Source organism: Anguilla rostrata, chromosome 6 (assembly GCF_018555375.3).
Source record: "Anguilla rostrata isolate EN2019 chromosome 6, ASM1855537v3, whole genome shotgun sequence".
NCBI classification, from domain to species: domain Eukaryota; kingdom Metazoa; phylum Chordata; class Actinopteri; order Anguilliformes; family Anguillidae; genus Anguilla; species Anguilla rostrata.
In genome coordinates, this window is record NC_057938.1 from 22,311,345 (window position 1) to 22,338,165 (window position 26,821).

The following is a 26,821-nucleotide window of genomic DNA, read 5'->3' on the forward strand; positions in this document are numbered from 1 at the left end:
GCTTCTCCCTGGGCTTTCCAGAAAATTCCGCAATCCAAAGTTGTATTGACACAGCATTACTTGCTGACTTTCTTAGTTTACTTAAGTTCCTTTTTTTTTTTTTTTAAATAAAACCCTCAGTCATTCATTTTTTATTTCAGGCAGAACAGACTTATTTATTTTGAACTTGGTTTATTTCTGTGGAGAAGAGGGGAAAATTTATTGTGTAATGGAAAAAAGCAGAAATGTCAGTCCAGTAAATGAAAATGTTTCTCTGTAGATATTTATTTTCCAATGCATTTCTGTTCTAAACAAAAAAAGTAGAAAATCTTGCCAATAAAGTTGATACTTTTTCAAAGTTTTTCATCATTTTGTGGATTGACAATGCAGGCCTATTGAACTATAAAAATAGTTATTTGTTGCAGCCCTTCTCAATTGAAAATTGTAATCCACACAAGGATGGATTAATAACAATCGATTGTTAATGATCATCAGATTAACCGATTATCAAAATTATTGTTTGTTGCAGCCCAAACTCTATTATTAGTTTGTTTCATTACTATTATAACCACAATGCAGTTCCTTAGAGGTGCTGGTGTGCTTGTGCAAGATGACTGGTTTGTGGGCGGAGCCTGCCGGTTGCTACGCATTTGACATATGACTGGTGAGAGAGAGAAGAGAGCTTCCGGAAGAGAACTGTGGGAATTTTGAGGAGCTGGTTTTTGCAGATTCAACATGGAGGAAGACGGTGGTACGCTCGGACAGCTAGCGTTTTGTGAAGTTTTTCTGTGAGACCAAAAAACAAAACATGAGCGTACAGCGAGAACCGACAGAGCAAAGGCCGCTGCAGGAGGCAAGCGCCTGCCTGCATCTCATGACTGCGCAACCCCACCATTTGTAGTTTATTGTACCCATCAGACTCATCTCACATTGATGTCACAGGCATACTCAATATCTGCAGATTTCCCTAGACAAGGGACAAATAATATTCTCTCCGTGCAGGATTGAGGGTGGTGTGTGACATGGTAAATAGTTCCTACGTGATGTAATTCTTTAGAAAACTCAAACTTATAATTTACTCCGCAAAGCACGATAAGCGCAAACGTTTCAGCCATAACGTTCTTCAGTGTGTTAAACGTGCAAAAACAAACAGGCGGCAATGATTATTGCATCACAAACGATACATAAGGTCTAACAGATAATGAAGTATAAAAAGAAGAAAACTACGGCCAAAGCGTTTGTGCTTATTGTGGTTTGTATATATGTACGGAATAAATTATGAGGTTGAGTTTCTAGAGAGCGCTGTCTGTATTTTTCTCAACTGTTTTTTGGGATTCGACACCCAATTACTAACAAATAGGCTTGAGTTGAGCACGTTTTATTCCATTTTAAAATGCATAATTAGCATGTGTGGAGACAAACAAGCTTATTATTATGGGTGCACATGGCCTGGAAGACAATGAAGCTGCCAACTGACCTCTCTAGTAGTTTGATTTCCATTCTGCTTTGGGGAGCGATAAAGCCAGCAAAGTGTGGTATATTACGTTATTCTTTATGATAACCTGATGAGGAAAGCCAATAAAAAAGGCAATCTAATCTGTCCATCTCTCAAAGTCTGAATTCCGCCACTAATTAAATGGGACGGTAAAACACTCGGCCACATTTAGCAGATCAGTTCATTGGAAGCCTCTGGTTGGAATTGAACAAACAATAAAAATCTCAAGCTCCAGTAATATCAATGTTTGTAAATAACTTCTGGCTTTTCAGAAAGCCTTCCAGTTCTCATAAAACGAAGAGCATGTTTTCAGTGCCAAGACCAATTTTTCCTGCGGCCATTACAAGGCACCGTTTCCGATACGCCATTGAAACGGGCCGTATAGCGGTGAAATAGCATTCTGTCAGCAGCGCGCTTAAATCTTCCAACAACTCAGCGGCATAATTCAATTTTTTCCATTTGCAGGAGAACCGCATTTCATCAAAGCGTTTCCGTAAGCCGCCTGACGATTCGAGTCAGCAGTTTCGGGTTCGAGAACGAGGGAGGGGCGAGGGTAAAAAGAAGCCGGGTTTCATCGCGTTTCGTCGAATAATTCATTTTCCATCTAGGAGTGAAAGCGTGAGTGTGGCCTCGCTGCCACGTTTGTGCGGGACCACGAGCACCATGCCTCTCACAAATGGGTCCGTTGGTCGACAGAGAATTAATCCTGTGCAATGCTCCGACAAATCACACCGTTAATCTGTCCCAACTCCTCAATGGCCAGCGCTTACACACAGATTACTGTGAGGAAGACAGAATGACGTTTTCTCAATGGGACACACAGGCAGAGATTATGCAATGGTCTCAGGAGGCCAAGCAAGCGCGTAGCAGTCAGGGACAGTTTAGAAAAAAATCACTTCAGGACTCCTCAGTGTTTCTTATTGAGAAATTATGCAACAATTGTTTTCTTACAGGCAGTCTCTCAACCAAAAAAGGCATACAATAAAACCATAAAACGAACAAATAAAATATGACACAGCTCCTTTTTCTGATACTAGACTTTTCTGTAGTTTGAAACCTCTTCACCCCTGGCCCCCTAATTTCCTCTCCAATCTGGACTGCCCAAATGCACTGCCGCAAAGCGCTCCACCCAGCTTGTGCATCCTACAAAAACATTACCGAGCTGCACAGGTACTGCACTGGATGACTGAGCAACTGCCACAGCTGGCACAGACGGATTCCAGGCAACTGATTGGCCAGAGTCACAGAATGCTGTGTCTCCAAAACATATGCAAACAAAAAACACAAAACGCAGTAAACTGTACATTACGCTGATGCCACACAACTTGACAATAAAGCAAACATTAAAGTGAAGTAAATTCACGAGTCAATCACAGGACTCATTTGCAAGCCATATGCACTTCAAAGCCTCGCCAAGCTTTCTTCATTTAAAAAAAACCACTGTAGTCTAGTTACTGGTGAAAGTTCATACTGGCTGTAGATGTGTGATTTGGGTCAGATGTGATCATCCCTTCCTTGTGTTTCTGTTGTCAACGCTTGTCCCTCAAACTCTTTCTTTGTTACCCTTACGTTTTCCCTCTTAAACAAACTTCGGCTTCCACTGGTAAGTGGAGCCAACCCAGGCAGCCATGTTAAAAAACATGACAGATTCAACCTGTGGTTACATTGTGCTGAAAACACTGAGACCGAATTACCCTGCCAAATAACAGCCCCTTAGCATGTATAAAGCTTGGCCAATAACTCATTGCCTCATAGGTCTTCAAGCCACAGTAGCACTGGCATAGCCTGGACTTGATCCTGCAACTTTATACAGACCAGGGACAGTGAGCGCTCAATAATTACTGGTTTGTTTAGCCTTAGCATAGATAGACATGCAGAACAAAAGCATGTATTTCAGCACCATAAAATGACATATTCATGGTACATAAATACAATGTGGTACATTTCCAAAATTGATAGGTACGGCCCTTTCGAAGAGCGGTAACGCGCTTCTATTTACTACAACAACAGCTGTCGGTGTCTGGGTTATTCTTAGAACGCATCGTTTTAAAATAAGGTTTCGTCAGTGCCGACCGCGGCTGGCAAACCGACAGAGCCGGCCTGCGACCAGCCGTTAGCCATAACTGTCTGGGGGAGGGGGGAATCTGAGTCGGGGGCCGCGTCTCTTCCCACAGCGACGCCCCCCTCTGGCCAATCAGGCGCCCGGTGTCTGACCGCACCGGCTGCGCGTGAACGGTCCTAGTCCTGCCCTGGCCTCTACGTGGTCTTACCCGGCAAACTGAAGGGGTTAAAGGAAGTGGTGCCCGTTTTACCGACGACAGACCGAGAAGCGCAGCGTCGGCAAACTAGGAATTCCACATTCAGAGAACATAGGGTTAAATTAGGACATATTGCCAAGAACCCGCTATCCGCTACGACAAGCCAAAGCCTTCTTACCTCTACGCTGGTGTTAAGGCTGCTCGGCAGGGTTTGTGAAGTCACAGTTGTGCTTGGGAGGCTGGACAGATCCCACAGGTTGACTGGGGGCAAGGGTCCTGGCGGCTCTGGAGACTCTGCACATTTCCCACTGTCCAATAAGGTCACTTCGTAAAATTCCTGGATATCTAGAGAGCAGATGGAGAAGATTGCTTGAGGATCAGATGCATGTACATATTTACTTTACTGACCAAAACAGTCACTGCTGCACCCGATATTCAGAACACTCGGGTCCCACTGGTATTTTAAACAAACTTCTTAAAATTCAATGGGACAATAGGGAAATGTTACCTGGATTATAACTTTAAAAAAGGCAGGAAAATAGCATTTTCATTTCAGTATATAAAACATCAAATACAAAAGTACAGTTAAATAAGGCACAATATAGACCTACAGAGATTATTGTTTTATATACATTTTCTGTACATATTATACACGTCCTTGTGCTTTAATGTACAAGTTGTTTTATTGGAGACATTGAACAATCTCATCTATAAAGAACTGAAATGTGTGTCTTGTGTAAGTACCAATGCTGTGGGAGGTCCAGGGGTCTTTGAAGGTCATTTTTAGCTGGGAGAAGTTCATCAGGTTACAATCACTCAAGTATCATATGTTTACACTTGACCAAACACGCAACGCTGTGCTATATATGAACCTTTGCTGATATAAAAGGATCTTCACACTCAAAAATAAACATTCAGTACATGAAATGCACATAATGTTCAGCAGGTCAATGCCCCTGTATCCTGTAATGATGGCGTACTAACTGACTGCAAACTAGAATAACCCTGACTCACTAACCCCCTCACAATTTTCAATGACAGACAACAGACCACAATTCAGCAATCCTATTTAAGATATTAGCCTAAGCAGTGTGTTTTGTGCATAGAGATTTTTAAGGCAGCTGTCCTACAGATTTCCCAGGCCAACTTAACATGAAAGATAAAAGACTGGGCAAGCAAAAGGCCATTAGAAGCATTTTATTCCTGTGTTATTGAAGACTTCACCAATATGGCAGTCTTTTAATCAGGGCGGCAACGTAGGCAACGCCTTCTTGGCAGCAGGAGAGCATAGAACAGTGGTAACAAACCCTGGTCCTGGAGATCTATCATCCTGTAGGTTTTCATTTCAACCCTAGTTTGGCACATCTGACTCTACAAATTAGCAGCACAACAAGATCTCTAGCACTTGAATGAGGTGTGCTTTGTTAGGGTGGGAATGAAAACCTACAGGATGGTAAATCTCCAGGAACAGCGTTACCACTGGCGTAGTGGTATGGGCTGTGCTATTTCTGCACACTTGGCTAAGTGCGCTTAGATACTTACACACTTTGGTGGCGTATTGTGATGGGAAACGTAAATTAGCACAAAACGTGCAAGTATGTATTAAGTTCCCCAGTGTGCAGGGATTTTTAAAACAATTGGGACATACTTTTTGTTCTATGGTCCCTATTTTGAATAACTTATTGTAGTCACACCGCTATTAATAGCTAGTAATAGCTGCGCAAAGTTTGTTGTGAGCTTGCTAACTACCAACAGAATAAACCAAGTTTGCTAATGTTATATTCACATTAACAATACAATCATGATGCTACAATATTAATAAACTATAAGGTTACTACATTCCCATCTTTCTAAACATCTTTCTTGCATTGATATTTCTTTTGTGCCATTTTCTTCCAGAAAACACACAAGCCAGCAACCTCGTGTCTAGCGTCAACAATGAACTTCCACCAACTTGGTGCATTGTGGGTCTGTGTACTTGGCCAAATACTACTCTGGAGTGGTCTCAGCATAAATCAGGGTAAAGCGCACATCAAGCACACTGCATTTCTGATTATTTGAGAAATGGGACATAGCCTACTTGCACCTATGCTAAAACAGTAGAATAGCAGATAAAGCTAAAGACAAATTCTTTCTGTGTGCTAAGCGTGTATAAAGATTCAACAAAAAAGCTGTCATACCAGGCTATGATGGTTAAAAGTAGTCATTTGAGTTACAAATTTGCTAATGATAACTGCTGGTTCTGTGGTTACAGCTTGATGTTGATCTAGCATTTTAAGGAAAGATAACCACTTTCTTTAGCAAGAGAAGAAGAGAAGATGATGATGATGAGGAGGAGGAGGAGTAGGCTAACAATAGTTAATTAGAGTATAACATCTTTCTTTCATTTCTTTCAGGTTGAATATTCATTAGCATTGTCATGCCTAAAATAATATCTTTCCTTAATTTCTTAAGACAAACAGGTGCGGCACTTTCAGCAGAAATCTTTCAGCACATTTTTAAAATACGCACTTCCATTTCTCAACCGAACTTCAGCAGTGAATCAACGCATAAATGGGTGTATTAAAGTTCATGGTAGAGGAAATTGAAAAGCAGAACACTTCTACTGCATAACAAAGAGGATCTACTCAAAAGAACAGGTTTTCCATTCTTCTACACAGCGGTGTCTCTACGCTTTGATATTGGCTACAGAAGGAGAAACTAATTCTTCCTTGTATGACACGGGTCAGGTTGCAGAACTCAAAATAGGACTTGGACCGCACGGAGGCATGACTGTAATCAGAGTAAATATTTTTATAACACAAATTGGGCGGGGGGATTCCCTCTGCTCAGGTTTCTGTACGAGGCAGGAACTGCCGTACTCACATCTCCTAATATGGTACCTGACAAACCGGGCTACCATTCTAAACGGAATCTAAATTCAGACCTGGATGATACGCTTTGCACCATGAGTCCAGTGAATATCTTTATGCTACCAAATGAAGTAACACCCCCGGATGCGCATTAAGCTGACATTTAGGAGGAACTGTAAGAAAAAATTTTACTTCTTTGATAAGGAACAAGTGTCATTTTATTAAAAAGACTGGGGGGGGGGCACTCCCAGATGCAATTGTCACGCTAGCCCATGGAATGCTGCATCTTTGGAATGTGGGACATTTCAAAATCTGCATTTTGAACAAATTCACTTGCATTATGATATTAAAAAAGAACAATTTTGACATAACTATGCCAACTCACAAGAACAGCACAACAAATGTACACTACATTTCCAGCACAGCAAGTATGTGGACAACCCTTCTAATTATTGGTTTTGGCTAATTCAGCCACACCCACAGTTAACAGGTTGACAAATAGCGGCAGTAGCATGGGTCTTACTGAAGAGCTCAGTGACTTTCAATGTGGCGCTGTCATAGGATGCCACCTTTCCAACAAGTCAGTTCTGTCAACTTTCTGCCCTACTAGAGCTGCCCCAGTCAACAGTAAGTGCTGTTATAGTGAAGTGAAAACGTATAGGAGCAACAACAGCAAAGTGCAAAGTGGTAGGCGACAGAAGCTCACAGAACGGGACCACCGAGTGCTGAAGCGTGTAGTGTGTAAAAATCCTTCGTCCTTGGTTGCAACATTCACTGCAGAGTTCTAAACTACCTCTGGAAACAACGTCAGCACAAGAAATGTTGGTCAAGAGCGTCATGAAATGGGTTGCCATGGCCAAGCAGCCGTACACATGCCTAAGACCACCATGTGCAATGTCAAGTGTTAGTTGGAGTGGAGTAAATCACACCACCATTGAACTCTGGAGCAGTGGAAACATGTTCTCTGGAGTGATGAGTCATGCTTCACTATCTGGCTGTCTGGCCGTCTGGGTTTGGCAGAATGCATAGTGCCAACTGCACTGGCCTGAATAGTGCCAACTGTAAAGTCTAGTTGAGGAGGTCTGGCTGTTTTTCCTGGTTTGGTCTAGGCCCCTTAGTTCCAGTGAAGGGAAATCTTAATGCTACAGCATACAATAAGATTCTAGAGAACTGTGCGTGTGTGTTCCAACTTTGGGGAAGGCCCTTTCCTGTTTCAGCATGACAATGCCCCCGTGCACAAAGCAAGGTCCATAAAGAGATGGTTTGCTGAGGTTGGTGGGGAAGAACCTGACTGGCCTGTACAGAGTCCTGACCTCTACCCCATCAATCACCTTTGGGATGAATTTGAATGCGGACTGCGAGCCAGACCTTATTGCCCAACACCAGTGCCCAACCTCACTAATGTTCTTGTGACTGGATGGAAGCGAAACCCCACAGCCATGTTCCAAAATCTACTGGAAAGCCTTCCCAGAGAGTGGGAAAGAGTGGAGGCTGTTACAGCAGGAAAGAGCGATCCAACTCCATATTAATGCCCATGGTTTTGGAATGAGATGTTCAACAAGTACACATGGGTGTGATGTTCAGGAGTACAAATACTTTTAGAAATGCAGTGTATGCCATTAATAATTTTATTATGACACTTGTAACAGAAGCAGGATGAAATAAGCTAATGTTCTGGCATTCTGATCAAAACTAATTTTTTCCACACAGGCTAATCATAAGAAAAACCCTAGGAGGGATTTATGTTTTATTCACTCATGTTGTGCAAGCTACAGGTGTATATGCAGAAAATAATTTTTTGGCCAGGCCTGTGAAAAAGTAGGTTGCTGTCTCGGTAGGTTATTTCAGAATACATTTCACACACGCGCTATGCCCCACTCCAGTGCTCCTTTGCGCTAAGCCTATGACCCTACTGTATTGCTAATGGCAATGCAGTCATTATCCTAACTATTCCTGAATCTTGCAGCGCTACCAACTGCTGTGTAAATATTATGATCAATAAACAACACAAACGTCAGACACCGGAGACAACTGACAACAGAGAGTTATGTTGTTGTGGTTCAAGTCTGGGTCATCACCCATTGAAAAACAAGCACGTAACCGTCCAGACCCACGGCGCAACTCACTTCCGCAGACACATTTTAGCCGGCACCACCTGCGCATGCGTCCCACAAAACGTCCCTCAAAGGTTGTCTGTGAGTGAGTGAGTGAGTGAATGACCACAATTTGCCATGCACAGCCCACGGCGGCAGTTCCTGCGCGCTGCGGGAAAAAGACCTTGGATTATCTGCGTTTATAGAATTCAGTACATTTTTTCAGTGCTTTTGGCTTTCTTCTGCATATAAAACACAGAATCGTGCAACCTCATCAGCTGTTACACCCAGTAAAGGCACCACAAGATTTTGCAGTGCACTGAAGTGGTCCAGATCAAGTCCTGACTGTGTCAGTGCCGACTACAGCCAAAAGCCCAGAGGAGTTGCTCAGGGAGGACAGCTTTCATTTAGAAAAACATTACGCTTTAGACTGGTGGTGAAATATGGCATAACATACAAAAATTTGATAGTAAACATTGAAAACCCCAATGAGCAACATATAAATGTATATATAGAAAATATTCAAGCAAACTTTTTTTAAAATCCAAGCTTCTAAATTTGGAATTAAATAGGCTAACCAGACATCCTCTTTTTGGGACCGAAAATATTCGCCCTAGCAGGACTTCAAAATTCATTAAAAAAAGTCTGGTGAAGTTTTGCCTGGTCCATAGACCATACATAAACACCACTCATCCCCTTGTTTTAAAATCTAATATAAGGTTACCCTAAATAATTAAATGAAAACTTATACCAGCTGTTCCTTTATAATTTAAAAGTGCAGCCACCTGCAATATAGGCTGGGAGGTTACACAATTTGTGTCACTTGGCACTGGCATTTCTGTTACTTGGAATTTCTGTTAGCCAGTAAATACCAGTAATTGACTTCTGAAAATTCAAATGTCAGACAAAGGAAAACTAAGTAAGTGACAGACTAAACAAATCCTTCACAAAAAACAACTTTATAAGTGACCATAAAGCATTCAAAATTAGCAAATAAATAGATTCAGGTATGACGTAAAAATTATAAGTAAAGGTATGAATAGCTGATAAATCTTTCAAAAGGTATTGCAGAAACTAACATGTCAAGTTCCATCACTTCCTTCAGGCCAGCCAAGAGATTCACATTTAAATTGAGTGTTCCAATTTCACCTTCTCTGCAGCAAGTTTGCACAGCTCAATTGCTATACAGTTTCATGACACATGCCTATGGTCCTGTCCCGTCAAGCCATTTAAATCATAATGACAACATCAAAGTTTAATTAACTTTTACACAACAGTCTGTCATACAACATTTTATTTTCATTACTACCTCATTTTCCCACACTGCAATGCATGATTAAAAGGAATAAAAGAAAAACAAATTAATTGTGGCATGAGAGAAAGAGACCATAGTTTCAATCTATAGTTGAGTAGAAGTAGCAGGGACTCCAAAAAAACAATTTTATGCAACTGCATCTGAAAAAAATCAATTGATCATACCATTTCTTTAGCCAGATGGTTCAGAGTGTACGTAAAAACCTAAACTATTCAATCTTAGAATAACACCTGCTCCCTCTGTCACATTTATTAATAATGCTTTTCCCTTTCTTTATCCAGAACATTTTTGGATACGCTTCAAATGGAAACCTGTGTGTGCTGGAGAATGTAATAACTGAGTGAAGCAGCTTTGGATTTGTAATCTCGTCTCCAGAGAAAATCTGCCCGGTATCAGATGAGGTCATGACTGAATCAAACAGTAGGCTATGTTGTAAAGAGGGCTTAAGTGAGTATTATGCTACATTACCACAGCTTCTCATATTCCTTTCCTATACATGGCAAAAAAAAATAAAAAAATCTTGTCAGAGACGGTAGCCTTGCCATGTCTTTCTCAAAGCCACTATATGTATTCCTAAATATTAATTGTATGACTCATTTCAATGGGTTTAACCTGATTTGGACTGTCTAAAATGCATTTTACTGGTCACCAGGAAGGTTCCCTATTCATTTGGTTCCATTTTTATGCCAAAAAGATATAGTTCCTCTTTCAACCCAGTAGTGCCCTCTAATTGGCTAAATGAACTGCTGCAAGCCAACAGGGCACCCTCTCTGCAGGCCAGCAACAGCACAGATAAAAGGCTGAGTTGCTGTCACTAGCCTCCTGCAGAGTCTCTCTCATAAGCAGACTGGAGCCTGCAGGAGGCCCTGAGTGGGCTTCTCAAAGGAGTGCCAGGCAGTCCCCAGGAGGGGCACCCTTGTTAAGGGAGCAGATTGTTCAACTGTCGCTACCAATCCACCAGAAAACAAATGGTTGCAAGTGGGCTTGTGGACTGGCTGTGTGTGTGTGTGTGTGTGTGTGTGTGTGTGTGTGTGTGCGTGCACGCGCTTAAAGTGCAGTATAATATGGAAAGAGATTAGCATCAATATTATAGACAAATCTGTGTATCATGATCCATAAATGAGATGTCACAAATGTTTCACTACCCAAAAATACCGCTCAGCTTGTGTCTTTTTTGTCATTTGAAAAAACTGTCATTTAAATAAATGTGCACTGATATGCATACATTTGTATACATATTTTCCCTTTTGTGCAAATACTTGTAAAAAAAAAAAATTAAAAAAAACTTTGTATAAAAAATAAAAATATATTTCCAATTTTAATTTTACATTCTCAAATGTAAAATTGACTTGTGGAGAGTTTTCTTTTTTATTATTATTTTTTTTAGACTTTCCTTTCCCTGTTCCTGCACCGTGATTCACACACAAATAGCTGGCTGTCCTCTTCTTCTGTGGTGGTAGTGGCGGTGGTGGCGCTCAGCTGAAAAAAAAAACAATAACTGCCTCTTGTTGTTTGAGTAAAAAGTAAAAAGGCCTGATTCATGGTAATGATGAATTATGCAGACCAAAGCAACAGTATGGGTCTTAGACTTGTTTTAATAGTTTTTTGGACAACAATGGAGTTCTGTGACTAAGGGGATATTGGCTAGGCTGTGTCTGGCATTGGCTAGATGTACAATACTTTTTGGTAGGATAATTTAATTGTAGCCTAGATTTCACAGGATATTGATTATAAGAAAAATATAAAATTACTCGAGCCTTATCTTGCACAGGGTTCCTCCGCATCCTGGAATTGCGTGGTCCACTCATGGCAAATGATTAAATTGTCAAAATGTCCTTGGACATCAATAGTAGGACGGAGTGTAGCACAGTGGGTAAGGAACTGGGCTTGTAACCGAAAGGTCGCAGGTTCGATTCCCAGGTAGGACACTGCCGTTGTACCCTTGAGCAAGGTACTTAACCGAAATTGCTTCAGTATATATCCAGCTGCATAAATGGATACAATGTAAAAAAATAAAAAATAAAAAAAATGCCATGTAAAAGTATGTAATGTAATGTTATGCGTTTGCCTATAATAGTGAGACTAATCTCTCATAGTATAATTACTGTAGATCTTTGTGAATTAGTCAGAATGCTCAATGGACCATATTTCCACAAGCTCCTCCTTATAATTAAATTGTTAACATCCCACAAATACATAAACAAACAGCAAATTCCACATATATCAGATACAGGGCACAATGTAGGCCTATCTCTGTTAGCAGAATAGCTGTCCATTTAGACTTCACCTATTGTGAATGGTTTATGCGTTCCAAAGTGATTCATAACATAGCCTATGTGGCCACTGTTAGTCACAAAGCAAGCACAATACTTAAATGACTGCACTCCCTGAAAATCAAACTTCCCATTTCTCACACAGAACTGCTGGCTTTATTTTGTCGCTGACACAATGAAACTTACGGTCTCAGCATTAGGGTTGCAAAGGGAGAGAAACTTCCGGTAAATTTTTCCATGGAAATTTACCACAGGAATTTTGTCTTGACAGCTTTTGGAATTAGTCTCTTTTTTAATCCTGCAAACGCGAGCACACTGTATTCTCAGTTTGGATCGGGACCACCTTTAAAATTTATAATAGAGGGTGACCACTGAACCCTTATTGCTGTATCTTTAAAAATGTTAGCTTACAACCTTTCCTGCTGTTCCCTCCATAATGTGGCAGATTGCATCAACATCAGCTGCCTCTGAACAAAATTGGTACAGAAACAGGCTACCCAGGCAAACTTGAAACTGTTCAGGTTTAGGGTTCAGCGCACAGCCGAGACGACGGCACAACTAAGACTGGAATAGGGATTATGAATAAACTGCAGCTGCCAAGACTGAACATTACTTCATTTATGATGGTTTTTTTTTGTTTTGTTTTACCTTAGTTTGATGTCAAACATTTTCATCTTTTTGTGAATAATTTACATAATATAGCCTATTACCTAATAACAAATGTAAAAGAGGCAAAAATATGATTTTTGACAAGTGAAATGTCAAAAACTGTTCAATTTAACTTATTAAAATTCTCTGGAGGCATACTGTTGAGGTTTAAGCCACTTCGGAGTTACTTGAAGTGCATATTCTTGCTTTAGACCAGAAACCATGAATGCCCCAATACTAGCCACTGTAAAGCCAGAAGGTCATCAGAAATTTCTGTTAAATATTTAAAATATCCTTCATTACATACAAAAAATGTTTGAGGCAATCAAACTTATATAAAGTATACTATCATTTAGATTGATGACTTTGCACTGAAAGATGTACAGGTCCAAAATAGATCTGAAAAATTTGTTAGCTGGCTGCACCAATAACCTCTCAGAAATATGCAGACTGTGGACCATCTTGACCTCAAAATACATATCATGAATGGAATATATAGGGAGCTTGCAAAAACAAGAAAACATGTTTATAGTACAACCAGAATAAAATAAAATGGTAACATGCATGATCAAAAGCACCATCAATCATGTCAAAGGTCAAGCCTGTCATGTCACTCAAACTTAGATACCCTGAAATTGTCTAGAATTTAAATGGTTTTTCATACTGTAACTTAAATATTTGTGAAAAATACAAAAGTAAACAAAAGCCAAGCTTAATAAACTGATTACAAATGGAGGACATTGTATATTATAAAATTATTTCAAATCACTGTTGTATTCAATAGGTAGGCTAGATGAGAGACATGGGCGATTTGTTCTTGTTACATGCGAGTCATAAAGAATAAAAATATTTTCTACAAATACAAAAATAGCATTTTTTTTATTTAGTTCTTCAAGGACTTCATATGGCCACTGCAATTTCATATTTAATGAATAGCTACGGCTGCATTACTCTACAGAATAATGACATAGCTGGCCTGCCAATTACTGGAAACTCTGAGCCTCACAACTGCAGCGAGTGTGTCTCTGGGAAACAACACGACAGTATAATGGCAGGACATTTTCCCCTCCATCAATGGGACTTGAGCTAAATGTATAAAACAAGATAATAGCAGACCGAGTAGCATTTTTAATGTCTTACTGAATAGTAGCAATAATTTTGCGTACGTTTGATCAAACATATCAAACTTGGGTTAATCAAGGCTGTGAAAGATTTTGAAGGGGCACTGCACATTTCATTTAATGAGAAAGAGAATGACATGACTAGAGATTTAAAAAATAATAAAAAAATAAGCATCATTGTGAAGAAAAAGAACAAAATTCCCACAGAAATATTCCCATTTTGAAAATTCCCAGGATTTTGAAAATGAGGTAATCATGTTTGTGTATTCAACAGCTTTTGAACAAAAATATACCATATTGTGGCAAAATCCACATATTCTCTGATGCATTGTATCATTGTTTAAGAACAATGTTGTATTTGACCCTTCCATATCTGACGTTCCCTGATATCACACCTACTGTATAGTACAATGATCATCAAAAAGACATCTTTATGTCTAAAAACTATCCCGTCAATTTTAACCTTTTGTCCTTTTGGGCACCAAACACTTGTCAAGACCTATGCTTTATGGTTACAAGTGTTCTTTCCCTATTAAAGGGGCACAGTTGAGACTGCCCTGACCTCTATATAGTACTTGGGAACTATTTTCACCTTGCACCATCCAAGATTTCCTATATATAGCTGAGCTGATATTAAGAAGGAAGTAGAGCAAAGAGCAGAGGCTGAAGAATCATTCTACCTAAAAGAAAGCAACAGTGAATGAGGTACACAGGTGGGCTTCTTGGCCACTCACACTGAAATTGATGCGGCAACTATTTTCTGATACCAATTTTTATCCCCTATTTACTTATTTATTCTACATTTCCTAGCAGAGTGAAATGCCATTTGTAGGCATACCCCCTTCTCCCTCAACATCCCCCACCAACTGGCAAGAGCACAGACAAGCACATGCATCTTCTGAAGCCTGTACCACCAGCCAATGCTTCTTTTCATCCTGCTGGCTGGGTAGTATCCTGGGTGGGATCCCACTGTCATACTGTCTCTCCAATACATACAATATGCCATTTTTATTACAGAAATGAACAAATAAATGAATACTGTGTGTGCAGCACAGGGGGCAGGATTGCACTTAAAATTATTTGCATTTTGACTAGTCTGCCTATTTCACTCATAGGGAGAATTAATGTCATAAAGATGAATGCTATGCCCAGGCTCATGTACCTGTTTCAGTCCATACCAGTTGGACTCCCCAAACCCTTTTTTAGAAAATACAACTCTTTGGTTGGTAAATTTCTATGGAATAGTAAGGTCCCGAGAATAAAAAGAAGCACCTTGGCATTGCCTTTTGAAAGGGGTGGGCTCGGTCTACCAGACCCGGAACTAAATATCCGGGCTGCCCAGATTAGGCCCCTGTGTTATTGGTTTAATAAGGAACACTGTCCCGCATGGACCCAAATTGAAGGGCATATTCTCAAGATACAAGACTTGTCCTATATCCCTTATTGTTTCACGTCAAAAAATATTCAGACATTCGCAGCTAATCCCATTCTTAGTCATTCAGTAAAGATTTGGGAGGATGTTCATAAATATATGAGACAATCAATTTCCCTCTCCCCCAAGACACCCATCACGCTCAATAGCACTCTGCCGCTAGCCTTAAGAGACGATTCCTTTGGGGTGTGGCCGCAGAAGGGCATAAAAAAGATAGAAGACCTATACCAAGAGGACACACTGATGTCTTCTGGGGACTTGAGAGATGGTTATCAAATCCCAGCCACACACTTCTTCAGATATTTACAGGTACGACATTTCATACAATCCAAGCAGGGAGGCTCCCAGGATAGGCCCAAGTACTACTCATCGGAGTCTTTATTGCTCAAAGATAATTTGAACAGATATATCACAAATATACGATTTACCATCTGAATATTCTAAGGCTAATACAATAGCACTAAAAAAGAAATGGGAAAAGGACCTTGAGATCCAGATCACAGATGGAGCGAGATTAACGAGCAATCACAGAGAAGTTTCATTAATACCAGGTATAAGCTCTGCAATTACAAATTTATACATAGAGCATATCTTACGCCTGAGAGACTGAACCGTTTTAAAAACCGATTCATCCCCTCTCTGTCCCCGCTGCAAACTGGAGAATGGTACATTTGTACATATGGTGTGGTCCTGTTCTAAGCTTAGACAGTGGTGGCTGGAGATTGAAAATATTCTTGAAGAAGTTTCATCAAGGGAAATATCTTTATCTTCTGTGATTACAATATTGGTGGACTTGACCGATCTGAATCTTCCCTCCCAAAGGATAAAGGGTTTTGTTAGCATAGCTATTATGGCTGCCAAAAGGTGCATCAACACCTAATATTACTCAGTGGATTAATGAGGTAAATTAATGTGCTCCTTTGGAGAAAATAACCTATGCCATGAGCGGTAGCCCACAGCTGTTCCATAGGACTTGGGACCCATGGATGACTTACATGGAATCTATTTAATTTACTATTTTAATTTTTTTGTTTATCTCTGTATCTTTACTTTGTAAGGTGAGTGTGATGTTGGAGAACATATCTCTGTGTGGGAGGGAGAAGTGGTGTGTATGTAAAGTATGTGTTAAATGTAAGATGTAATATTTCTAATTATGGCACTGGTTTTATGTTACGTTATGTTTTGTTATGCTGTGAATATGGAAAATGAATAAACAGAATTTTCAAAAAAATAAAATAATTATTTGCATTTCATTTCTGGCACTAAATTATTAAAAGCCTGTCCACCTTATGAGGCAAACAGACAGCTGACTTGCCAGATTGCTAAGAGAGAAGATAATGGGACACACACAAAAAAATAAAGAAATTTAACTTACAGAATAAGCAGATAATGTCTAGCTTAGCAGCTTAGATACCCAACTAGATATGGAGATTTGTAAATAAGATTGGGGGACTTCCTGTTAATTATTTTGGTCTTGGGTAAATCTTTGGCAGTTTACAAAGAAAAAAGAAAATCCAATAAACTGATTTAACGAGTCATTCCTGTTGGGTGATCTTCAGTTGTATTCCTCCTGACTATTCATTTACTTTTTTGTTTATTCTTTTGGGATGAAGCAATTTAATATTGTTACAAGTTAAAACAAGAAGAAAGAGATGCACAGGATCTAAGGCTTATATCCAATGCCGATTTCTAACTCCTGCCCTACAGTTTGGAAAGCATAGTCTGCATATGAATGTCTTCCAAATTTACTCAGTTTTTAGGTCAAACAATATGGCTGCCAAAAGCTAATGTAAATGCAACTTTGCTTTTCAGTTTTACAACCTACAGTCCAACATCAGCATTATGGTTGTGGGACTGATTTGCCACGTTTGGGTACTGTAGCGGCTGGATGTATACCTTGCTGTGGTGCATTGCTCCATGCAACGATATCTGTACTTGTGCAAATTGACCAGATTTCACCAGACACTGTCCGCAAACAATGTACAGAGGCTAAGCTAACACACTACTTACTGTGACCAATGAATTTGACATTGCAGCTTCTATTGCAGGGACATTCATAGTGGCTCACTAATTTTACTGTTTTCAAATAAGTGCCTTTCTACTTCTCTACTTCTACTTGCAACTTACTGCTATCAGCACATTCAGAAAATATTCCCTCACAAGGCTTATGCTTCATAACAATTCACTCTCTTTCTGTTTCAGTATCTGTTTCAGTAGATTAGATTTTATATTTTAGCTCAAGTAACACGTGTTCTTCTTCCCTTATCAAAGGCGTTGGCTTTTTTAATGATAGACATTGTGAAAGTATTTAATGTGTAGCTATATCACAGAAACAATTATACAGGGCTTACCTCCAAATGAAAAGTATCATCTACGCAGATGTTATTTCACAATATGTTTAGTTTGCTAATGTTATTTACTTTTTCATGAAGATGGAATAGTCAAATCAATGACTGGTTTCCCCATACTGGTGTAATATTCATAAATTCATACAAGAAATAGTCCAAGAAAAGCTTTCAAATGTGCTCGTTATGTGAATTCTGTCACAAACTAATCTACTACCGCACTGAATATTTCAAGAAGAGTCTTTTGTTCCTGCAAATAAATAACTGAATTCAGTTTATTTCCATCTTTCATCTTGAGGAATATTAATTTTTCGGTTGACAGGAAAATTAGACATTACCTTCATTTAATCCAGCGCACCGTTTTACTCTTTGAACAAGAGTAATGATGCACTTTTTCAATCTGCCACTGCATAAAGAAGCTTAGCTTGCATTTCACGGTCAATGAAAATCTAAATATGCCAGCTACAGTGAAGTTTTATTTGTTTTATTTTCCAAAACATTCACAATAAACTTTAAAGCCACAACTTTCAATCAGCCAGACATTTCTCTACAATGAGCATCTCCGCAGGCCAGATTAGAGATGGAAAATGTGACGCTCATTTATTCAGGAGATGGTTCTGTTTTCTGATTAAAAGGCTCTTTACAGGCTGATATGCTGTTCTGAATTAAAGGGCCCATTCAGTCCTACTCTGACAAAACCAGCACAGAATGCAGACTTGGTACAAAGCCTGGCATAAAATAACATTTACGGCAAGCATTGTATTTTAAAAGCTTTGTCCATTTTTTTAGTTTTATTTTTTACATAAACCTTATGCTTATTCCTACAGCAAAGAGCAGGATGCACCTTCAGTGAAACATTAATGAACAACCTGTATTTATAATGAGCGGTTAATTTAATACTAAGGGCACGCTGCACAGTCAATGTGGCGACTGCTGGAGACTGCATCAGAGAGCTTGCACCCCAGCTCTATTTTCACATTTCAGATTTATTCAATTCAAAATTGAATTAGTCATACACAAAGTTATACTCGCACAGAAGTGCAGTGGAACGCTTTGTGGCAAACTCCAAAGACTTGAGCGAGTCATAATAAAAGAAAAAAGACAAAGAGACTTAATGAGATGAAGATGCAATCCACCAAGAAATCAGGAACAACCACAACACATAAAAATGTCAATTATGTAGGCTACATGTACAATGTAATAAATGCCAGTGTGCAAGTAGGTCACTAGAATGTCATTAACCAAAAGTCCAGTGATGAGATGCATATGTACAAATGTGCAAGGAGACCAATAATACGTCTTTCAATTGCAAAAAGCGGATGGATTGCACAATGACAGACTAATGTTAAGTTACTGAAGTAAACATATATGCTGCAGTGATATAACATCAACAATATAATATCCACAGGAAAATGTTTATTGATTGGCAATGGCAAATGGACGTTTTATACCCATGTTATTATCAGTCTACCGCAACAGATTAGACCACAAGAATTACATCCATTTTACTGAACTCAATATTTCCTGACATAACTAATAAAATGGGATGGTAGTGCAGTCAGGCCTATAACTAGTAAATGCAGGCAAACAACAACAGAAATTATTGCATAGGCTACATTTTCAATTTTTCCATATGCTACAAATTTTCTTAAATGGGTTTATGATATAGAAAAGACTATTTATTGTGTGAATTCCGCCAGAATTCTAAAAAAGGAGGTTGTTGTTGAGGAGCAAAGTTCTGAGGTAAAATACAGGTTGTCACTCGTGAGGGTGTACTGGTCACACGAGTGTGCAGGACACGGCCATGGTTTTTCATTTTAAAATGACGTAAACCTGTGCCTTATCCATTAAGCACCAAGACATATTCTGCTCAGCTTGCATTATGGTCTTGTTCAATGAAAGCTGAGAATCTACCTGTAAATCTTTACATTACAGAGAGAGAAGGAGAGGGAGAGAGGAGGAGGAGAGAGAGGGAGACAAGTACGGCAGGCTGTCCCGTTATAGGAAAATAATATACGACGGGGGAGGTGATGCTGGCAAGCCAGCCAGCTACCAAATTATATTCATAACGGCGGTTAAACCATAAAAGCAGTCATTCGCAGAGATATGGAACAAAATGAGTTAAATATGGAATGCCTTCTAATTTCCAAATGCGGGATGATTCCGTATTTTACGGGATGGTTGGCAACCCATAGTAACTGGACTTGCTTACTTTCTACAGTCCTTTGGGGACAAGCCGACCATGCTCAAGTTGGCAGTGGCTGGCCACACCTCGTAACACTGCTGCAAGTATGACAAGCTATTTGAAACGGTTGGCTTTTTAGCAATTTACGGCAAAAAAATGATCATTGTCCATGTTTATTTTAACAAAGCCAGACCGTTGATGCACATGTAGTCAGGAAAATGGCGGGCATTGTTGGGCTGAATGGCCTGTTCTCATCGTTGTGTTGTGTGTTGTGTTGAGTTTTTAGAATCGCAATTAGGCTTTTGCCTGCACTACTTCATAGCCACACGTTTATTGAAAATTTATGTACCCCCTTGGAATGGAAAGAACAGAGTATTCGGCCAAGCTCTTGTATAATAATCAATACTGATTCTGATTATACTTCTGTAAGGCGGTTTACAGAAGTGTACCCCAAAGGAAAAGACTATTTCCTGTGAGAGTCAGCAGGGTCTGATAAAGACACAGTTGCTCAGTTGCAAAACATCCTACTGGATCAGCATTATGTTAAACGGAGGTTCTCCATAATAAAGTGTAATCACGTTTTGTATTGTTGGAAAGCCGAGGTCATGGGGAACAAGTGAGTGTCTCAGCTGCAAAGATTAACCCAGTGTGACATGCTTACAGGATAGCGCGGGCAGAATCATTGATCTGTACCCCTTCTCTCTAGGGGTTTCGTCATACTTGTTCCTGGTTATGGTTATACACTTTGTTGTACGTCGCTCTGGATAAGAGCGTCTGCCAAATGCCTGTAATGTAATGTAATGTACAGTTTTGTTATGATCGTGTCCTCATTTGATGACTTGGTGTTTTGCTTTGATCATACGTAAATTTCAGTAGTTTTCATTTTCAAGGGGAAAGGAGCAATGGTTCAGGGAGACTCGTCAATAAGACCTCCTACGCACCATTCCCGTAAAGTAATTTCACTATACACACTCTTTTGCATCTGTACATTACCATCAATGCACATGCTGTAAAATAAACTGCAATCACTTTAACTTGGCATTGCTTTTTGACTGCCACCGCTGCACACCTAGTGGGTTCAGGGTCCTAACATAAGCATAGAGCTCAGGATATCTGCCCCCCGTAGTCACTCACCTATAAACTAGTAATACACAATTATATCTATGCAGGCTACACACGCCAGAGGCATGTTTGACTCTACCAAGACAGATAGCGATCCGTATGGAGCCACACTACTGGAGGATCACTTGCAGTCTCCTTCTATGCACAACTGTTAGCACAGAGGAAAGGTTAATACGCTATTCTGGAGTCAGATATAACCAATATACCAATATAACATTAATTTAATCCCATTCCAGTAGCACCAGGTAAGACAACACCGGTTCCTTCGCCACACATACTTCCGCTGTTTGACCAGAAGGTCAGAGAAGCATTTTTCCTTCAACATAGGTGTTTTTCAGAGGTAAGAAGAGCATGCTGTAGTTGCAAAACTCACTCGGTAGTTGGCAAAAACAGCATAGCAACTGAAGTTACAAAACTCACTCAGTAATATAATTTCTCTTTCAGGTGATCGCAGTTGTCAGCACACTTTATACCAGTGGAATGGAACTTTATACCTATTCATTTATTTCACAAAATGGACTGCCGGGTTAGCAAAGCGCTCTTGATTTTTGCCAGACAAAAAAAACAACTTGGCAAAAATAATGAAGCATATAAACAAGCAAAGCAACACAAGATGCTTTGATGCAAGCTAAATACAGGTTCTTATCACAATTCTCACCTTGCAGCCAAACCAAATCTTGCGTTCGTATATTTATGTGCTCGATTATTTTTGCATTACAGGCTTGAGACCAATAAATACTTATTTTTGTAATTAGTTTGGGTTTGGGCAGCCTTTTGTAAGTCCAGCCCCTGCTGTTTCCAAGTTGACATCTATAAAAAAACATCTTTATGTTGGTTTAAAAATGCTGTTGACAAATTTATGAATTTTCACAGTTGACATCACTGTTCTGAAAGGCAACAGATAACAGAGCTCTTTTCTAACATAGCCTAATGTTCAAATGTGCTATGTTTCTCCTGAGTATTTAATTAAACATATGTTCATTTAAATTAAGCTTTTTTTTGGAGCTTGAGCTACTGTAAATTTATGCACTTTTAAATTTTCATATTTATTCATTACTGCAAATGAATATTGGCCCCAAATATCAGTCACCGTTCTCCTTAATTTCTAATAATCGGCATCGTCATCAGGCATGGAAAAAACCATAATGATCAATTCCTACTCTGGAGCGAAAAAATGAGCAACTTTACCAAAGAGGGGGATTAAGACTGGGTAGTCATGTAAAATGCAGGGTACACTTACTCCCTTACCAGGCAAATCTTGGTGAGACAGAACTGCAAACAGTCACAGAAATCTAGCTTTCACAAGCCACACTTAAGAGAAAGAAACATTTGCCAAGGGAGGGATTAATTCAGTTACGCGATGCATGAGTCGGTCTAAAGGCAAGCAAGGTCAAATTCTCAGATTGACTTATAAAAGCTCAGCCAATGAGCACAGAGAAAGGTTACCTCACTCCACAGTGACTGTATAACAGGGAGACATAAGCACTTGAGAAGTACTTGTGCTTTATTATATTACAGTAGGTTTGAGATCATGCATTTCAGCATCTTGAGAAAGTCTGCTTGAGAGGCCATATACAAGAACCATTTTTGACTTCTTATTCAGGGAAGAACCGCTGTACCAGCCAATTGCACTTCTCACAAAATCTCAGAGATACTAAACCTTTGAGACCAGAGGTGCTTTGAAAGGTTCATAACCTTAAAAGTGAAATAAAAACGTAATTGTAACTAATTGTAACTTTAGCTATTTATTGGCTGGATCTCAGACCATAATTTTATTTGATTTTTTTTTTCCGAAAGACAAAGCATAATACGACACGAAATGAAAATAACTTGTTTGAAGTTGACAACTGTTAGGAAAAAACGCTTGCTGTCATGCATTCTTAAAAAAAATACAATCGGCTAGTTTTTAATGGTTTTTTTCCACAATTTTTCATCAATTTGGAATGTCTAATCGGATACAGCAGTGCTCAAGCTGCAATCTGCACACAGCTGATGCAGGAGACGAGCATGCACTCTGTTCCAGAGAAGGCTATGTGGCCAACCGCTTCTTTTCACACCACAGCCCACGAGTCAAGCCTGCACAGATAAGAGTCAGAGGAAGACATCTGACATGCAGCATTAGCAAGCAGACCGCAGGTGTCCGCCTGACTGGCAGGGGTCACTGGAGAGCGATGAGACATGGACTCTGGCCGAATGAACCCTCCCTAACCCTGAGCAATGCTACTGCCAATTATGTGTCGCCCTGAGGGGCTACAGGCCACAGCCAGCACTGGCATGGTCAGAATTCAATCCAGGACCATGGGGCCCATCGATGCATGAAATCTCATAAAGAATGCATTTGTGTCGATTACAGAGAAACTATAAAGTATTGACAAAAAGAACTAGGTTAAAGGATAACTCGTACTGAGCTAATACAGGCTGTGAGAAGCCAAGGGATAATTCTAGCCATATCTTAAAATACACACTATTGAATCAACAATCTGCTGATGAGAAGGTGATGTTACACCCAGTTTAACTTAAACTACTTCAAGCACAGTTCATTAATGCAAGCATTTGTCTATGAGGCAATACATTAAAATGCATTTTACAGAAGGTACCACTGTTTTTGTTTTGTTATGTGTCCCTGTTGGAAACTTCCAACTCACCAAGTTTAGAGGGACCCAACAAGCAGTTAGATGTACTGTGGTTTCTCCAGTTTTCATCAATGGAAAGTGTGACTCATTTGCATTAAATGCTCACCTTTTTGCATCAATCATAAAAAAAGAATCTATGTATTTCTTCAAATGAAGCTTGAAAATGTGGCATTGCAAATACCTACCCAGCTCTGTTGACTAGTTAGTCTAAGTTTCTCTGAGGTTCTACTGTATTTGTGGGCATGTTTTAGCCTTGGCAAATGTAAGTTTTTCTTAGAAGTTTTGTTCTTAACTTAGAACACGAGAACATTTACAGCCAAGAGGAGACCATTCAGCCTTTCTAGGATTGCTTTTAAGCTACAGAAATTACAGACTGTGATCTAGAGGCAGCAGCACAAATTAATGCGCTATCACATAGCCAGGCTTCCTGGTACCTCCAGCGTGAAGAGAGCTGGACAAGAGATTTCTATGCACAAATGCCTGATGTTCATTGGTTTACTTTTTCACATTTTTTGAAGAGTCGGGATAAAGCACAAGAAGCAGAGGCAGTCAGTCTATTGGGGCTGCACCACAGAGTTCCGCATAAAGACATAAAGTCTCAATACAATATTTTGGAAATGCTGAGAATCAGTGTGCCCTCGGGATGGTGCTGGCTGACATCCCACCCATAAAATCAGAGAAGAGCGCCGTTAACAAAAATAAAAAAGGATTCATCTTAAAGCGATAGTTCAGATTACGGGGTTTTAGTGAATGCAGTTGATTGGCTCAGGCCATTTTATATGTAACACTAAGGATAAATGGTAAATGGTAAATGGACTGCATTTATATAGCGCTTTTATCCAAAGCGCTTTACAATTGATGCCTCTCATTCGCCAGAGCAGTTAGGAGTTAGGGGTTAGGTGTCTTGCTCAAGGACACTTCGACACCTCCAGGGCGGGGTTTGAACCGGCAACCCTCCGACTGCCAGACAATCGGTCTTACCTCCTGAGCTATGTCGCCCCTAGTTTACCCCTAGGATAGTTTACATATTTGCAGAGTTGGAGACATTCCTGAAGACTTGACGGCATTACTATGGCTGGTATTGGGGCATTAGGGAATTTGTCCATCCATCCATCCATTATCTATACCCGCTTATCATCGGCAGGGTCACGGGGGGTGCTGGAGCCTATCCCAGCATGCATTGGGCAAGAGGCAGGAATACTTCCTGGACAGGCCGCCAATCTAATTAGGGAGTTTGTGGAAAATACAATTCAAGTAACCCTAAAGTAGCTTGTACACAATGCTGGCTCGTGCTGGACTACATTCGGTCCCTGTGCATTTCAGAATCGATTGCAAGACTCTTTTATATAAGCACTCAATGGTTGAGCACCATCATACATTTCTGACTAGTTATCAGCACATAAAAAATTTAAGATCATCCCATGTCAACTTCAGAAAAATGTAGTACCTAGACTGTGGAATACATTGCCTCAAGAAATCAGTGGCACCAGCAGTTTTTTTTAAAAAAAAGTCATCTAAAAGCACATATTTAAAAATGCATTTGGCCCATTCACATGTTTATATGGATTTTCTAATGTTGTTTTTACTCATATCTTTACTTGTGTTCTATTTTTTCCATTCCACTTATTTTTATCTTGAAATTACCATGTCTATCTTCTTTTAAATATCCTTTTTAAGTTATATCACACACTTATTTTTATAGTGAGGCACTCCGGACTACAATTCACTGTGAACATTTGATGCATTAATTATTGTTATTGCTATTGTTATTATTATTATTATTATTATTATTATTCACTGTTGGCGCTGTGTCACAGTGAAATTTGACAGTGGAGTTTGCAACGGAGACTTTCAAAGACTAGACCAAACTGTCTTTATCACCAACCATCGCTATTACTTTAAATCAAACTGCTGGTTCAGGCTGGCAGTTGATCAATGTGTACATTGTAGTAATTGGTTTTATTATCTGTATACAGCCATTACTGCATGTCTTGTTCTGATATGTTTTTAATATTGTAAGTTTGTTTGACTAAGCACTTTACGTTCCGGCTTCACATGACTGATAAATAAATACATAAATACTGTAGATTGAAACACAGGATCCTCCAAAATTGACTTTCACATACCCCTTAACAGGTATTTCTCATTTCAGGTGGGTCGCTGCTCATCCTTCAGTCTTCCATATGAACTGCTGGGCCACATATTACCAAGGAGCCTGAACAAAATGAACAGAAGTCTTTCCCGTCTCATACGTACACCTGAAAATCATCAATTATACCAACTGAAATATATTTACAGGCAGCCTCATGGTTTCCCGCAGGTATTAACAGAGAGGGTGCTGTGCTTCTGCTTAATTCATGAGCAGCTCTGCAAACACTAGAGAAAAATTAATAAAACCTCACATCTCCACGTGTGCATATAGTCATACATAAGCTTATGTTGAACCATTCAATAAGCGCATGCTGTGTAACAGAACTGGCATTATGCAGTCATGTTTTCACCAGGTCAGGTGTAGGCTATACCATGTGATTACCACGGCTCACCTCTTCACCCTGAGGCACTTCCCCCTCCACCTATCCAACTATCTTCCAGGGGGAAACTCCGCCACAACTCTATTGTCTTTCATTACCAGAGAATGCAGACATATGGTTTAAGCTGTAACCATGATTAAGAAAAAGCAGAGATGTAGAAAGCAGGTCTGCCTGCTTTGAAAATACGTTAGAAAACATCTGATGGAAATAAATGTCACCACTGGCTGAACAAAATAAGGACCACTTTTCACTGTCAAAACACAGGTGTATCCCAGTCTTGGATGGGCGGCAGGTTTCACCTACGCATAGGACCATTTATTCAGGCCTGTTCGTTTGCAGACTTGCGAAAAACCCGCACGAAACACATGGCCTAAACTGAACTAAACACACAAAAATCACCTTAATCAACCTATCTCTAAATGATTCCATTTTACAGGTGTGAAATCATCCACTCTTTCACATGAACCTAAAAAATCCCTGTTATCCCCATGTAAAGTGCCATAAGTAACCACTGTGTATGAGATCATTTCATCAGATTT

At 39.7% G+C, this 26,821-nt stretch overlaps 1 protein-coding gene across 1 annotated transcript in view; it reads right to left on the minus strand.

The window, feature by feature from the left end:
- The window catches only part of LOC135257956 (disks large homolog 1-like), a 155,908-nt gene that overhangs the window by 125,036 nt on the left and 4,051 nt on the right, over positions 1-26,821 (minus strand). Inside the window, exon 3 of the mRNA XM_064341168.1 lies at positions 3,911-4,077. Within this exon, the coding sequence (XP_064197238.1) occupies positions 3,911-4,077 (167 nt within the window). The remainder of the gene's footprint in view (positions 1-3,910; positions 4,078-26,821) is intronic.